The sequence below is a fragment of the Canis lupus genome, chromosome 13 (assembly GCF_048164855.1).
Source record: "Canis lupus baileyi chromosome 13, mCanLup2.hap1, whole genome shotgun sequence".
Lineage (NCBI taxonomy): Eukaryota > Metazoa > Chordata > Mammalia > Carnivora > Canidae > Canis > Canis lupus.
In genome coordinates, this window is record NC_132850.1 from 10,177,390 (window position 1) to 10,191,541 (window position 14,152).

General features: G+C 37.2%; 1 protein-coding gene across 20 annotated transcripts in view; it reads left to right on the forward strand.

The window, feature by feature from the left end:
• Positions 1 to 14,152, forward strand: part of TUT4 (terminal uridylyl transferase 4) — a 133,630-nt gene that overhangs the window by 98,601 nt on the left and 20,877 nt on the right. For 8 of the 20 annotated variants that reach the window (XR_012005454.1, XR_012005452.1, XR_012005453.1 and 5 more), the window contains 6 exons: positions 1,362 to 1,477; positions 2,408 to 2,631; positions 3,403 to 3,503; positions 6,529 to 6,976; positions 12,119 to 12,277; positions 13,194 to 13,309. Coding sequence is in view for 15 of the 20 variants with exons in the window: in XM_072772081.1 (XP_072628182.1) it covers positions 1,362 to 1,477; positions 2,408 to 2,631; positions 3,403 to 3,503; positions 6,529 to 6,976; positions 12,119 to 12,277; positions 13,194 to 13,282 (1,137 nt within the window). In the remaining 5 variants the exon portion in view is untranslated. Of the gene's footprint in view, positions 1 to 1,361; positions 1,478 to 2,407; positions 2,632 to 3,402; positions 3,504 to 6,528; positions 6,977 to 12,118; positions 12,278 to 13,104; positions 13,359 to 13,648; positions 13,843 to 14,152 lie in introns of those variants that run through there. The other 12 variants (XR_012005455.1, XM_072772084.1, XM_072772087.1 and 9 more) reach the window with 12 other exon arrangements.

The following is a 14,152-nucleotide window of genomic DNA, read 5'->3' on the forward strand; positions in this document are numbered from 1 at the left end:
TTGTATTGGTTCTGTCAGACCTTCTCTTACATGTTACATGTTCTTGAAATGTTATAATGCAAATCCAATCATATTTTAAATAAACCAGAGGATTGCTTTATTTACAGAGAGGTCTTTTGTAAAAAGAATAATTCTTGGGGCATCTGGGTGGCTCAGTCAGCTAAGTGTCTGCCTTCAGCTCAGGTCATGATTTCAGAGTCCTGGAATTGAGTCCTGCATCAGGCTCCCTGTTTAGCGGGGATTCTGCTGGTTCCTCTACCCCTGTCCCCTGCTTGTGATTGCTCTCTCTCAAATAAAATCTTTAAAAAAAAAAAAAAATTCTTTTTTTCTAAATAGCCTTCTTGAGGAAAAAGCAGGAGATTTGTAGTCAGACCAACTTAGCTTGAAATCCTGTTTACTTACCAGCTTTTTTAACTATGGGTAAATGACTCAAACTCTACGAGCTTCTATTTCTTCATCTGTAAGTGAAGATGAAAATAGTTTCTACTTTAATAAGTTATTAGGCAAAGATGCCACAGATGAATGAAGAAATAATGTGGATGTAAAGTGGTTAGCACTATTAGCAACTGTGATATTGATGATGATGATAATTTTCTTTTCTCGATTTATTTGAGAGAGAGAACAGAGGGAAGGACAAGGAAAAGGAGGAGGAGAATCCGAGCTGAGTATGGAGCTTGACTGGGGTCTGGATCCCACAACCCCGGAGATCATGACCTGAACTGAAATCAAGAGCCAAGCTGCTCAACCACCTGAGTCACCCTGGGGTCCTGATGATGATAATTCTTAATCTTATTTTCATATCATGGTTTTTATAACAGTGAAATAATTTGTTGATATTTATTTCCCTTTTTTTTTTTTTTTTTTTTTAGATTTTATTTATTTATTTGACAGAAGGAGACAGAACGAACAGGGCAGAGGGAGAGGGACAAGCAGACTCCTGGCTGAGCAGGGAGCCCAACATGGGCTCGATCCCCGGACTCTGGGATCATGACCTGAGCTAAAGGCAGATGCTTAACCAACTGAGTGACCTAGGCACCCCATTTATTTCCTTTTTTGTTTTTGTTTTTTGATAGCGAGTTTTTATTTTTTTAAGATATTATTTATTCATGAGAGACACAGAGAGAAAGAGGCAGAGACACAGGCAAAGAGAGGAGCAGGCTCCATGCAAGGAGCCCAATGTGGGACTCAATCTGGGATCCCAGGATCACGCCCTGAGCCAAAGGCAGACGCTCAACCACTGAGCCACCCAGGCATTCCTATTTCCTTTTTTAAAACCACTTTTGCATGTTGGTCTTCTTTCCATTTGGATTCCAAAATTCATAGTGGTTTTTTTCTCTAGTAAAGTTTTATTTTCTCCCTAGGAATACTTCTTTGATTCCCGAGTGCTAACAGATGGAGAACTGGCTCCCAATGATCGATGTTGTCGTGTGTGTGGAAAAATAGGCCACTACATGAAAGACTGCCCTAAAAGGAGAAGGTTGGCAAATGATTGTATATCAACATTACAGGGAAAATAAATGTGAGGCCAATTGTAGCTATAACTGTGCTTATATATAAATGAGAAAGTTCAGGGCTTTAAATTGGACGTTAGGTAAAATGTGTATTGGAGTGGAATTTTGTTACAGAATGATATTTATTCATGGCACAGTGGTATCTCATTCATTTGTTCATGTATTCATTAATGCATTCAGTTTTTGTTTTTTGAGGGTTTTTTTTTTTTTTTTTTTAATTGAAGAAGCATTTATTGACACCTACTCTACTGGGAACTGTGCCAGGAGCCAAGAAAAAAAAATGACCAAGTCATGGGGTTCTTGCTGAGTACCTTCCAGTCCTGCAAATTAGTAATTAAAATATAATTGAATCTGTGAGATATTTGAGGTATACCTATATAATATATACCTTGAGGAAGATACATTCTCTATACCCCCCCAAAAAAATTATCAAATATATCTTCCTATATTCTATATACTCTGTTTAATAGGCCAGGAAAATTCTTTCTTTAGTTATCAAAGCTTGTGTAGTATAAAGTGCTTAGAACTTTTCAGAGAGTACTAACTCCTAGGTTCAATCAGTGCTATATGCTGACTTAAATTTAGAGAAGACACTTTCTTTAAGCATCAGCTTTTCCCTCTGTAAAATGGAGATAATAAATACCAACCTCTTAAATATTGTTATAAGATTACAATTTGATATTAAAGTTTTTTCTAATTTGATATTATTAAGCTACTGGAATACCCAGTTTCTGCCATATGAGTAGGTGTGCTCTAAATGTGAGTTCCTTTGCCTTAAAAAAAGGTGCATGAAACAATGGGCATGTTAATCCCTGTATTGTGAAACTTTTGTAGTTTAGGTTGTTCTGTGCTTCACTCAGTTTACAAGTCCCTAGCCCCCACATTATTGGTATCAGCAGTTTACTGTTTAGACTAAAGAAGAAAGACAGTGAAGAAGAGAAGGATGGAAATGAAGAGGAGAAGGATTCACGAGACCTTGTTGACCCCCGAGACCTCCATGACAGTCGAGAGTTTAGAGACCCCAGAGACCTCAGATGCTTTATATGTGGAGATGCAGGACATGTACGAAGAGAGTGCCCAGAGGTCAAGCTGGCCCGTCAGAGGAACAGCAGTGTGGCAGGTAAATAGAAAAGACCAAAAATAGTTTTTAGTAGAAATAAGGTCATTTGTGTTGATGTCATTCTAAGGACTCTGATTCCTCTCTGTTCCAAACTTAGCTATATGATTTTGGACCTTACAATTTAGACAGCCTTTATTTTAGACAGTACTCAGATACATTCACTATTAAAGTCTTAGCAGTCTGTTGTATTCAGTAAACTCCCTTTAAGTATTCTGTTGATTTCAGTTACATCCTTTATTCTTTCCCTAGCAAAATTAATAGAAATTAAATTTTTTTTTTCCTCCAAAAGTTAACAGGAGTTTTTTTCCTGGGAACATGTACAGGAGAAATTATATCTCTTCCCATTACTATTATGTATGAGAGAGATCTGTTCTGGTTATAATTCGTAAGTAATTTTAAGAACTAGAAACCCCAATGAGAGTTCAATGAAAGAAAAAATAGAATATTTAGAAGTGATGATTTCCAGTTACTCAGATTCTTGTTGCAGAAAGTTTTCTTAAATATATCATCTCCTTTAGAAAAGAAGTATATGTCTTTTTGTTCTTGTTTCTACTACCAGTGTATTTTTTTTTTTTTTTGGTGATTTGCATGATTGAAAATGGCTTTAAAAATATTAGTTGTTATAAGTCCTTCACAAACATAATAATGATTTAAAAGTCCAAGTTTATAAAGTCAGAAGGATTTGAAACTCTTAACAGAGGAAGGAAGTTTATTGATTGTCATTTCTTAGTTTTTTTATCTGTTGATTTTCTTTCTTATGTCTTCTCTTAGCAGCCCAGCTGGTCCGCAACCTTGTAAATGCCCAACAAGTGGCTGGTTCTGCTCAGCAACAAGGTGATCAGTCCATAAGGACTAGACAGTCCTCAGAATGTGTAAGTACTCTGCCTACAAAGGGATTAGTTTTGTCAGGAAGATAGTACTATCTTTGATGGGTGATATGATTGATCTTTGTAGACTGGCAAATATGGTCATCCAGATTACACAGTGCTTTGTAGAGGTGTCCTTGCTAGGCACATGAGGTGGGATGAGCATTACCTTTGGAGTAATGCAGATCTGGCTTTTTATCTGTGGGTAAGCTACTTAACTTTAGTAAGCCTGCCTTCTTATTTGTAAAATAAGATAACTACTTAATACATTTGTTGATTGGTTAAAATAAGGTAATGACTTTGAGGTTTCAGGCTTTGCCTAGAAGCAGAAGATCAGCACAACATTTATAAAAATAGACACAAAGCTTGAGATGTGTTAGGGGTTTGTAGTGTTGGGGCAATACATGCATGGTGTTGGACTTGCCTGAAGCTTTTATGTGTCTCCTCATAGCTGATATGAATACCTAGTGAAATACGTCCTCTGAAAGAAGAGTATTGAATTAGAGTTCAGATTTACAAGTTTCATATTAACTTTGCTGAGTTACTCTTAAACCTTGTGTAAATGTCTGTTTACCATGTACTCCTTAAATTAGTTAATTCAATGCGAATTGAATAGTTCCTTACTCTAAACCTGATACTGTGCTTTGGTGCTTCACACTTGATCCCTTGGGTGGCCATGTGAAGTGATAGGTATTAGTATGATCAAATTTTACAAATTGAGAAGCTGAGAATAAGAGAAATTAAAAGATTCAAACCTGGGTCTAGGTGCTAAATCTGGTATAATCTGTGTTTAGAAAAAATTCTTAGAGGCTATTTGAAGATCAGTATCAGGAGAGTCTTGTAACAACTCTCCCATTTAGGAGCCCACTAACCCCACTTACAATACTTGAATACCTACTGTGGTCCTGACATTTTTTTCTTTTCTTTTTTTAAAATTAAATATTTTATTTCTTTATCTGACACACAGAGCACAAGCTCTCTGCTGGGGAGCAGCAGAGGGAGAGGGAGAAGCAACTCTCCACTGAGCAGGGAGTCTGATGTGGGCTCGATCCCAGGACTCTGGAATCATGACCTGAGCTGAAGGCAGACACTTAACTGACTGAGCCGCCACCCAGGCACCCTGGGCCTGACATTGTCATAAATGTTATATAACAACAGTAATATTAGCTAACATTGTTTAGTGGCTGTTGGCCATATCTTTTTTTTTCCTGTTTCTTATGATAAAATATTGGAAAAGTATAAAAAGTAATAGATACCCATGTAGTGCCACCAGGCCTTAACAATTCTTAACATTTTATTATTTTTGGTTTATTAAAAAGTGATGTGTAGTCAGTAATTCCTATGTATTCTTTTGGATGCTGTTCCCATCTTAAAGCCTTCCCACTGTCCCTTCCTTTAGTAGTAGATTCTAAAATGTATCTACTGTCCTGAATTTGGTGTTTATATTCTGTGTTGTTTAATTAATCTACACAAAAGTCTATGAGATAGATTATTATTTTATATTACAGGTGAATGAAGAAACATTTAAGTTTCTTGCATGAGGTCAGCACACACTTGGAACTAGAGCTTGAACTCAGGCCCTGTCTCTAAAACCTATGCGCTAACCACTTTCCTATGCTGCTGCTTTTACTTTTTGCCTTTAGCACTTACTTTTCTCTTACCTGAGATTTGGGTCTTAGTCTGTCTAATGGACATTGTTGTTCTGATATCTCACAAAGCACTTTAACCTCAAAATGTCTAGAATGTAATACATATTTCTTTCTAAATTCCTAAACTTAACCTCTTGTCCCTGTGTTCTCCATCTCCATCTCATTAAATGATCCTATTCGCTGGTTTCCAGAACTACTCCCTCTCTCAACCCCCACATCCAGTCCCTAAGTCCTCTTATTTTCTACCCATAAAAAATAGCTCACAGCCATTTATTTGCTTCCCTATCCCTATATTGTATTTCCCTAGCCTAGGTTACCGTCATTTCAGGGCTGCTATCTTAGAGCAGTTTTTTACTCACTCTCTTTAAGTCTTCCCCCCACCCCCCAGACTCTCTATTTCATTCCCATTAAGCTAGAATAATTTTTCTAAAATACAGATTGATCATATTCCTTACCAATTTGAAACCCTTCAGTGGTTTCCCGGTGCCCTCAGGATAAAAGTCTAATGACAAGGCCTATGGGACCCTTCATTAATGTGTCCCTCATTTGTTCTTCAACCTCAAATCTGCCATTCCCTTGCCCTTTTACTTCAGTAATATTAAACTTCTTTCAGAATCCAGTTGTTTAAACAAGCCAGGAGGTGTTGATGAACCTATAGACCTTCAGTCATGTTGTTCCCTCTGCATGAAACACTCCTCCCCTTCCCTTGTCCCTGTCCTATTTTATCAGACTGATGTTTACCCTTGTGTCTCAACCTAAAGGTCACTTCTCTGGCAAGCTTTCCTTGATTTCCACTTTCATTCATCTTATCTTTTTCTCCTCCCAAGTATGTTTAGGTATTCCTGCTCTGGGATTTCCTTATACACTATATATCATAGATTTCTTATCATGATAATCATTGTATTTCATTGTAATTGCTCATGTAATGTCTTCATCTGCTCTTTCTCCTTTCCCTTATAAACTTTAAGTTCCTTGAGGGGCATGCATGTTAGTATTGATTTTTAATACCTACAACAATGCCCAGACATAATTGACAGTAACTTGTTGAGGGACTGAATCAAAGTGGCTGTGAGATATTTAGACATAAATTTCTAGTTACAGTTGGAAATATGGGTTCTGCATGATGGGAATGACGTCTAGGTTCTCTCTTGTTTGGACAGTAAAAACATTTATAGGGTAATATATATGTCAGAGAAGGTTTGAGGCTCTTGGAGAAAATTCTATTTTCATGTAAAATGAGGCTCTTACTATGCACATCATAGAGTTGTGTTTACAATGTTCTGATGAAATAACTCCATAATTTTGTATTTAGATAATCTCTGCTTTTATACATTAAGGTGTTTTGAAATTAATTTTAAAATGTTATCTTTTTCTCTTTGCAGTCTGATTCACCATCTTATTCTCCTCAGCCCCAGCCATTTCCACAGAACTCTTCCCAATCAGCTGCCATTACCCAGTCTCCATCCCAGCCAGGATCCCAACCCAAGCTTGGCCCACCTCAGCAGGGAACCCAGACCCCCCATCAGGTCCAGATGCCTATGTATAACTTTCCCCAGTCACCACCAGCTCAGTATTCTCCCATGCACAATATGGGATTGTTGCCAATGCACCCTCTCCAGATCCCTGCCCCATCCTGGCCTATCCACGGCCCAGTGATCCACTCTGCACCAGGCAGTGCCCCCAGCAATATTACCCTGAACGATCCCAGCATCATCTTTGCACAGCCTGCTGCCAGACCTGTGGCGATCCCTAACTCCTCTCATGATGGACACTGGCCTCGTACTGTGGCTCCAAATTCCCTGGTGAACAATGGTACAGTGGGGAATTCGGGTAACCCTTCCTTTTCTTCTTTTGCATCTGTCTGTAGAAAGGTTGGGTGATTGGTATTACTGGTTGAACTTGGGGAAATAAATACGAGGAAAAGAATGGGAAGCAATATTTATGAGGGGCAATATAGGATTAGGTAAAGTTTATGGGCTGTCAATTCACACTGTCTGGATTTGAATCCTAGCCTTGCCATTTATTATGTGGCATTAGGCAGTTGCTTAATCTCTTTGTGCATTGGTTTCATCTGTAATATAGGGATATTAATAGCATCTAACTCACAGGAATGTTGTGAATATTAAATGAAGTAATATACTTAAGTGTTACTCATTTTATTATTATTTTAAATTTTCATGGCAATCCAGCATGGTGTAAGTATTATTAAAACTAATTTTATAGTTAAAGAAATTGCAGGGTTAAATAACTGTCATGCTGTCATAATTAAGCATAGTAGATCCAAGATTTAAACCAATTTCTTTCTTCAAAACCTATGTATGATCTTTGCCCTAAACTCATTTCTCCGAGTAAGGATCAATTCTTTAAAAAGGTTGGTAGCATTTTGTAGCATTAAAAAATACTAGTTTTGGGTGCCTGGGTGGCTCAGTCGGTTAACTGTCTGTCTTCGTCTCAGGTCATGATTCCAGGGGTCCTGGAATCAAGTACTGCATTGGGCTCCCTCTGCTCAGCAAGGAGCCTGCTTCTCCCTCTGCCATTCCCACCTGCTTGTGATCTCTCTCTTTCTCACACTCTCCCTCTCTCTCTCTCTCAAATTAATAAAATCTTAACAAAAAAATACAAAACACTAGTCTTTTTTCTGATTTCTAATATATTTTCATCATAGAACATTTGAATAATAAAGAATAATCCATATTCTCAATTCCTAGACATAGCTGCCAAGTAATATGTAGGTGTCTTACCATCCATTTGTTTTTTAAATATTTGCATAATCAAAAATATTTGATAAAAGATAAATCTTGTTTTATATTTAGCTTTTTAGTCCATTTTTAAAAGACATTTATTTTAGAGAGAGCTTACGAATGGGAGGGGCAGAGGGAAAGAAAGGAGAATCTCAAGCAGACTCTGTGCTGAGGGCAGAGCCCAACTGGAGGCTCCATCTCAAGACTCAGATCACGACCTGAGCCAAAACCATGAGTCAGTTGTCTAACTGACTGCAACTCCCAGATGCCCTGATAATATTTTTATTTTAAAAACTGTATTATTAAAAATTTGAAATGTACACAAAAAGAGAATGATGAATTACACCCCCCCCCCCATTACCCAGCTTTTAGCAGTTATCAGTATTTGCTAGTCTTTGACTCCTTTACTGCATTTATCTGTTTTAAAGATTTATTTATTTTGGTGGGGGGAGGGTAGAGGCAGAAGGAGAGGGAGAGCATTTCAGGAAGACTCCCTCTTAAGTATGGAGTCTGATGTAGGTGAGGTCTTGATCCCACAACTTTGAGATCATGACCTGAGCTGAAACTAAGAGTTAGACACCTGACTGAGCCACCCAGCCAACCCACTCCTTTACCTCATTTTTTTTTTTAAGATTTTATTTATTTATTCATGGGAGACACACAGAGAGAGAGGCAGAGACGTAGGCAGAGGGAGAAGCAGGCTCCATGCAGGGAGCCTGATGAGGGACCTGATCCTGGGACTCTGGGATCACACCCTGATCTGAAGCTGAAGGCAGACACTTAACTGCTGAGTCATCTGGGTATCCCCCTTTTTAAAAAAAGCTTTGGCTTTATTTATTTTTTTAAAGATTTTATTTATTCACTTGATAGCACAAGCAGAGGTAGCAGCAGGCAGAGATAGAGGGAGAGGGAGAGGGAACCCAATGCGGGGCTCAAGTCCCAGGACCCTGGATCATTACCTGAGCTAAGGCAGATGCTTAACCAGCTGAGCCACCCAGACGCCCTTGGCTTTAGTATTTAATCAAATCTTTGGCATTGGATTAAATTTCCCTATAAATGTATTTGTATTTCTTAAAACACACACACACACACACACACACACACACACACACACACGAGACTATTATTACCAAAGCCAGTGTCCTCTAATACCCAGTCCTTGTTCATCTTTACCTATTTTTCTTTTTTTTCTTTTCTTTTCTTTTCTTTCTTTTCTTTTCTCTTTTCTTTTCTTTTCTTTTCTTTCTTTCTTTTCTTTTCCTTTCTTCTTTTCTTTTCTTTTCTTTTCCTTTCCTCTTTTCTTTTCTTTTCTTTTTTCTTTTCTTCTTTTCTTTTCTCTTTTCTCTTTTTTCTTTTCTTTTCTTTTCTTTTCTTTTCTTTTCTTTTCTTTTCTTTTCTTTTCTTTTCTTTTCTTTTTTTTTTTTTAACCCCCCTCTGCATGACTGTCAAGAAATTTTGGCACAGGTGCATGATTTACCTATTTTTCTAAAATTACTGTTGATTTTTTGGAATTAAGATTCAAACAAAGCCCCATACTTTATATACGGTTGTTCTCTTAAGCCTTCTTTAATTTATAATAGTTTCTCCTATTTTTTTCAAAACCCCGTATAAACTTTAAGAAATTATAGAACTTCCCACATTCTGGTGTTGGGTGAAATTTTTTGGGGGGGGGGTGAATTTTATTTTGGGGGCATTGTTTAAATTGTACCTCTGTCCCCATATTTTCTGTAAATTGGTAGTTAGGTCCAGAGTCTGGATTAGATTCAGGTTAGTTTTGTTAGCAAGAATTTTACTTTTTGGTTGGTGCTATATGGTTCTTGTTCCCTCATTTTAAAAAGAACTTACTTTCTGTTCCTCTTTTGGTGACCTAAGATGGATCAATGAATTAGGCGAAGTCAGCCTGTTCTATTCATTATTAAGTTCCTCATTAATTTTTACACAATAGTTGTAGCTGTCCTAGATAATTACTGCTGATAACCATTATTTCACTAAGGGTTGTAAAATGATGATTTTCTATGCACTATTTGTGATTCTTCTATGAAGAACTTTCCCTTATTAGCTAGTTGATTATCCTGAAATATAGTTTGTATGGGGAAAAATAGACTAAGCTTGATTCTTTCCCTTTATCAATTTTCAAAAGAAATACAGTACTTTTTTTTTTTAAGATTTTATTCATTTATTCATGAGACACACAGGGAGAGAGGCAGAGACACAGGCAGAGGGAGAAGTAGGCTTCCTGAGGGGAGCCCGGGATCACACCCTGAGCCAAAGTCAGATACTCAACCACTGAGCCACCCAGGCGTCCCTAAGTACAGTACTTTTAAAACAAAAATAATGCTATTACCTAGAGCACTATGATGGAGGAGGTATCTCTACTCTTTGAACAATAGAGATAATGCAGTTTGCTGAGCAGAGATGCCAGAATGTGGGAACTCATTTAGATTTCCAAGGTCAAGGGATATATGGCATACATAACCATTCTGTCACTCAACAAATGTTCACTGTATATATGTCATGACATGTACCTTGATAGTTACTGAGTTATGTAAACATGAACACAGACCCACCAGTGCCTTGCCCTTTGGTATAGTGGCTCAGTTTTTACAGTTCTAGTCCTCCGTGTACCATCACTAGTTGATCTCTTTACGCCTTAATGAACTAATTAACATTCCAGAAACACACCATACTGTCTCTTATCCCTAATTGTTAATTAATTTGTTCCATCTGCCTAGAAAGTCCTCTCCCTTACCTCTCTTGCTCACTCTCCCCTCCTTTTGCTTTGTGAGAAAGCTTGGCTTAATCAGTCATCCCCCACCTTTAAATTTACCTTACTTTCTGCAGGACGCCCTTAATTCTTGTTGATTCTGTCCTCCAGTTGTGTTAGCTATCCCTTCTCTCCATGTTTGTATTATGAAAATATTTGGTTGTGAAAAATGGCCAAGGGAGATTGGAATGTATTCTAAGAAATACCTTTCTGTGTTAAAACATCATTTCTCAATTCATCTGGACCTCAATATGTATGCCCAGTCTCGTTTAAAGAAAAACAGTATACCTTATAGTATAGCCTCAGCTCTTAGTTGTAACTTGATTTTATGAACTTCCATGAACCAGCTGCTTTGTTTTTCTGGTTACCTCCCAAGAAGACTGAGCTTGTGAAGAATGTGTCTAGTATGGGTTTTAGTTTTTTTACCGTGTACTCCTCCCTATCCCGTACCTCCTAATTTGAGTTCCTGCTAGGAAGTTCAGTGAATGAGGACAGTGTCTTTCAGATTATTTCCTGCCACATTATGGCCCTGAATGAGAAAAGTCACCAAAAATGATCCAAAAGATTTAGTGAGTACTTTAAAAAGTTACACTTTGAAAGATTTACTTATAGATACATCTTAAAGGGACGTAGACTGTGGGGTGGTTTGCCATAGAAAGAATAGCACTCATAGTGTTTTTGAGTTCTTACTTATATACCAGAACTTCTGTAAGTCACATTACCTCTGTTATCTAATTTAATCCTCACAATAACCTGAGGTGCTTAACGGAACCTTTATAATTTTTGGAACTGGTACTTGAACTTCAGCCTCTTTGGCTCCAAAGCCCAAGTTCTCAACCATTACACCAGGTGCTTTAGTTTCTAATAGAATCAACTTTCAGGCCATGATATAATTATTTCTAGGATAGTTGGCATTGTCTTTAGGGTAAAATGTAAGCTCCTTAATGATGTACTGTAGTTCTTTGAAATGTAAATTTTACCTTACCCTGTCCAGCCTTTTTTCTTATCACTCCCTGCCTTTACTCCTTTCTTTGTATTGCTATTTGTTTTGCAGCTTCCCAAACTTCTGTGCTTTCCTGTTTCCTGTACATGCTATTCCTTCTGTCTAAAATGCCCTCTTTGCCCCATTTTGCCTAACTTGTTCCTTGTGCTTAAAAATTCTATTTAATCATCCTAGAAAAACCTTCTCTATCCTTGAACCAAATATGTTAGTGCCCTCTCTAGAACACCTTCCACCCATCTATTCCAGCAGTGACCACATATTATATGTCATCCTCTTGTATGTCTCTCTTATGAGTAATTTGAACACAGTTACATATTTGATTCTTTAAAAACTTTGATATCCTCGCATTTAGCATTGTTCTTGTCCAGTGGTAGGTACTCAATATATCTTTGTGGAATGAAGGTGTATTTAAATGAACAAACTGATGTTTTAAAGTATGTCTTTCCTGTCTTGTTAAAATGCAGAGCCAGGCTTTCCAGGACTAAATCCTCCAATTCCTTGGGAACATGCACCACGTCCCCATTTCCCTCTTGTCCCAGCTTCGTGGCCTTATGGTTTGCATCAAAACTTCATGCATCAGGGAAATGCCAGATTTCAGCCCAACAAACCGTTCTATACTCAAGGTACCGTTGCTTACAAATTCATTAACAGGCTGGGTGGGTTTTACTCTGGGACAAAGGAAGCTACGTGAAGGCCAGAAACAAGGAGTAAAATTTTATGCATTCAATAAAGAGAGCATACTGTGTGTCAGGTGCTTGTTGTTCAAGCAAGAATTAAGTAAAACTTGTATACCTAATGCATATTTTATTAGGAGAGCCAGGCATGTAAAATAGACAAGAACAGGACCAGAGTTAACAGGAGATATGGACATTAGGGATCAATTCACACAAGATTTTGACGTTTGAACTAGAGATACAGGATTTTTTTTCCTGGAGATTACAGGAGAAGAGTTCTTAGCTGAAAAAATAATATAACTAGGAGTTCAAGAACTTAAGGGACTCAGGAAATGTTGACTGAATGAAATGATAACTTTAAGGGGAAGCCACTGGTGCAGACTCCATTTAGCCTTCCTAAACTATCCATGTAGTACAGGGGCATCCCTGTATTATCAAGTAGCAGAGCACTGACTGTGCTTATTCTTCAGAGTAAAGAACTAGGGTTGAGGAAAGTTACTTTTGGTTACTTTTGGTTAGGGCTCGGTGGGGTTGTAGGGGGAGTCTGAAGTTCTTCCTTGGTGAATTTGTTGTTTTCCTCCTCTTCATCTCTCTTTTCTTTCACATACCATTTCCCTTCTGCCCTCCTCCTTCCCCTGCTAAATGTTTTGACATGTGTTATGTCCTCTTTATAGAAAAAAAAAAAAAAAAAGAACTAGCTACAAGTTAAATTCTAAGGGTTTTCAGATAAACAGGCACAAGCCTTTCAGTTTTCCTGTCTGTGTTGTGTCCAACAGACAGATGTGCCACCCGTCGGTGTAGAGAGCGTTGTCCCCACCCACCAAGAGGAAACGTGTCGGAGTAATGCGAGTCCATTTTCTTTCAGCTGGTCTACCGATGCACAGCAACCAGCCAATCCTGCTGTCTCAAGGGTATCCGTACCTCAATGTCAGTTACATTCAGCAGAAAAAGTGACATTTAATGGAAAACAAAACAAATCAGGTCCTGATTTAAAATTTTAACACGTTTAGATAGCTTATTTAAATTCTAAGACTGTTTTTAAAGACTGTATTATTTGTATATAAATATGAACTATAGTTTTTACTAGTATCACCAAATTGAGTGATACAAATTTCATCTATTTTATTACCCTATTTTTAAGGGAATTTTGTTTTGTTTAATCTTGATGAATTGTATAAAGAGAGAATTTAAAAATTACATTCTTTATTTTCTATTAGCTGTATTCATACTTTGGTTGCTTCAGACTTTATATATATATTGTTCTTAAGAATTAGGAAAAACTTTCATGTGTTTTAAATTTGTCACTTCTATTCTTTACAGAACCTTGTAGTGCCAAAACTTTTTAAAAGGTAAAAAAAAAAGAAAAAAAATAAAACTACAACATGAAGATTCAGAATTTTTTTCTTTTACATTCTTGTATATTGAAAATATTCAAACTTGAACAGAATGTTGCTTTTGTCTGTATTTGAAGTAATTCTATTTTAAGTTAATAAATCTTTTTGACAAGAGTCAAATTTGGTTAATTTATATGGTTGTTAGATCATGGAAATACAATGTAACAATTTAGAGACTTGTTTTACTCTCTGTGAATAGAGTATTCAAAATTACAGAATTAGTTTTAGAGATCCAAGGATCTTTTTTATGTCTTTTACTGGATCTTCACAATACCCATATGAAGTTGACAGAAACATATGCTATCTCCATTCTATCATTGAGAAAACTGAGGTGCAAAACAAAGTGAAATCCAAGGTAGCACATTTATATGTTGGAAAGAGAATTGAAACAGATGTTTTGAAGGAGAGTTTTTAAACAGAGTGATACTGA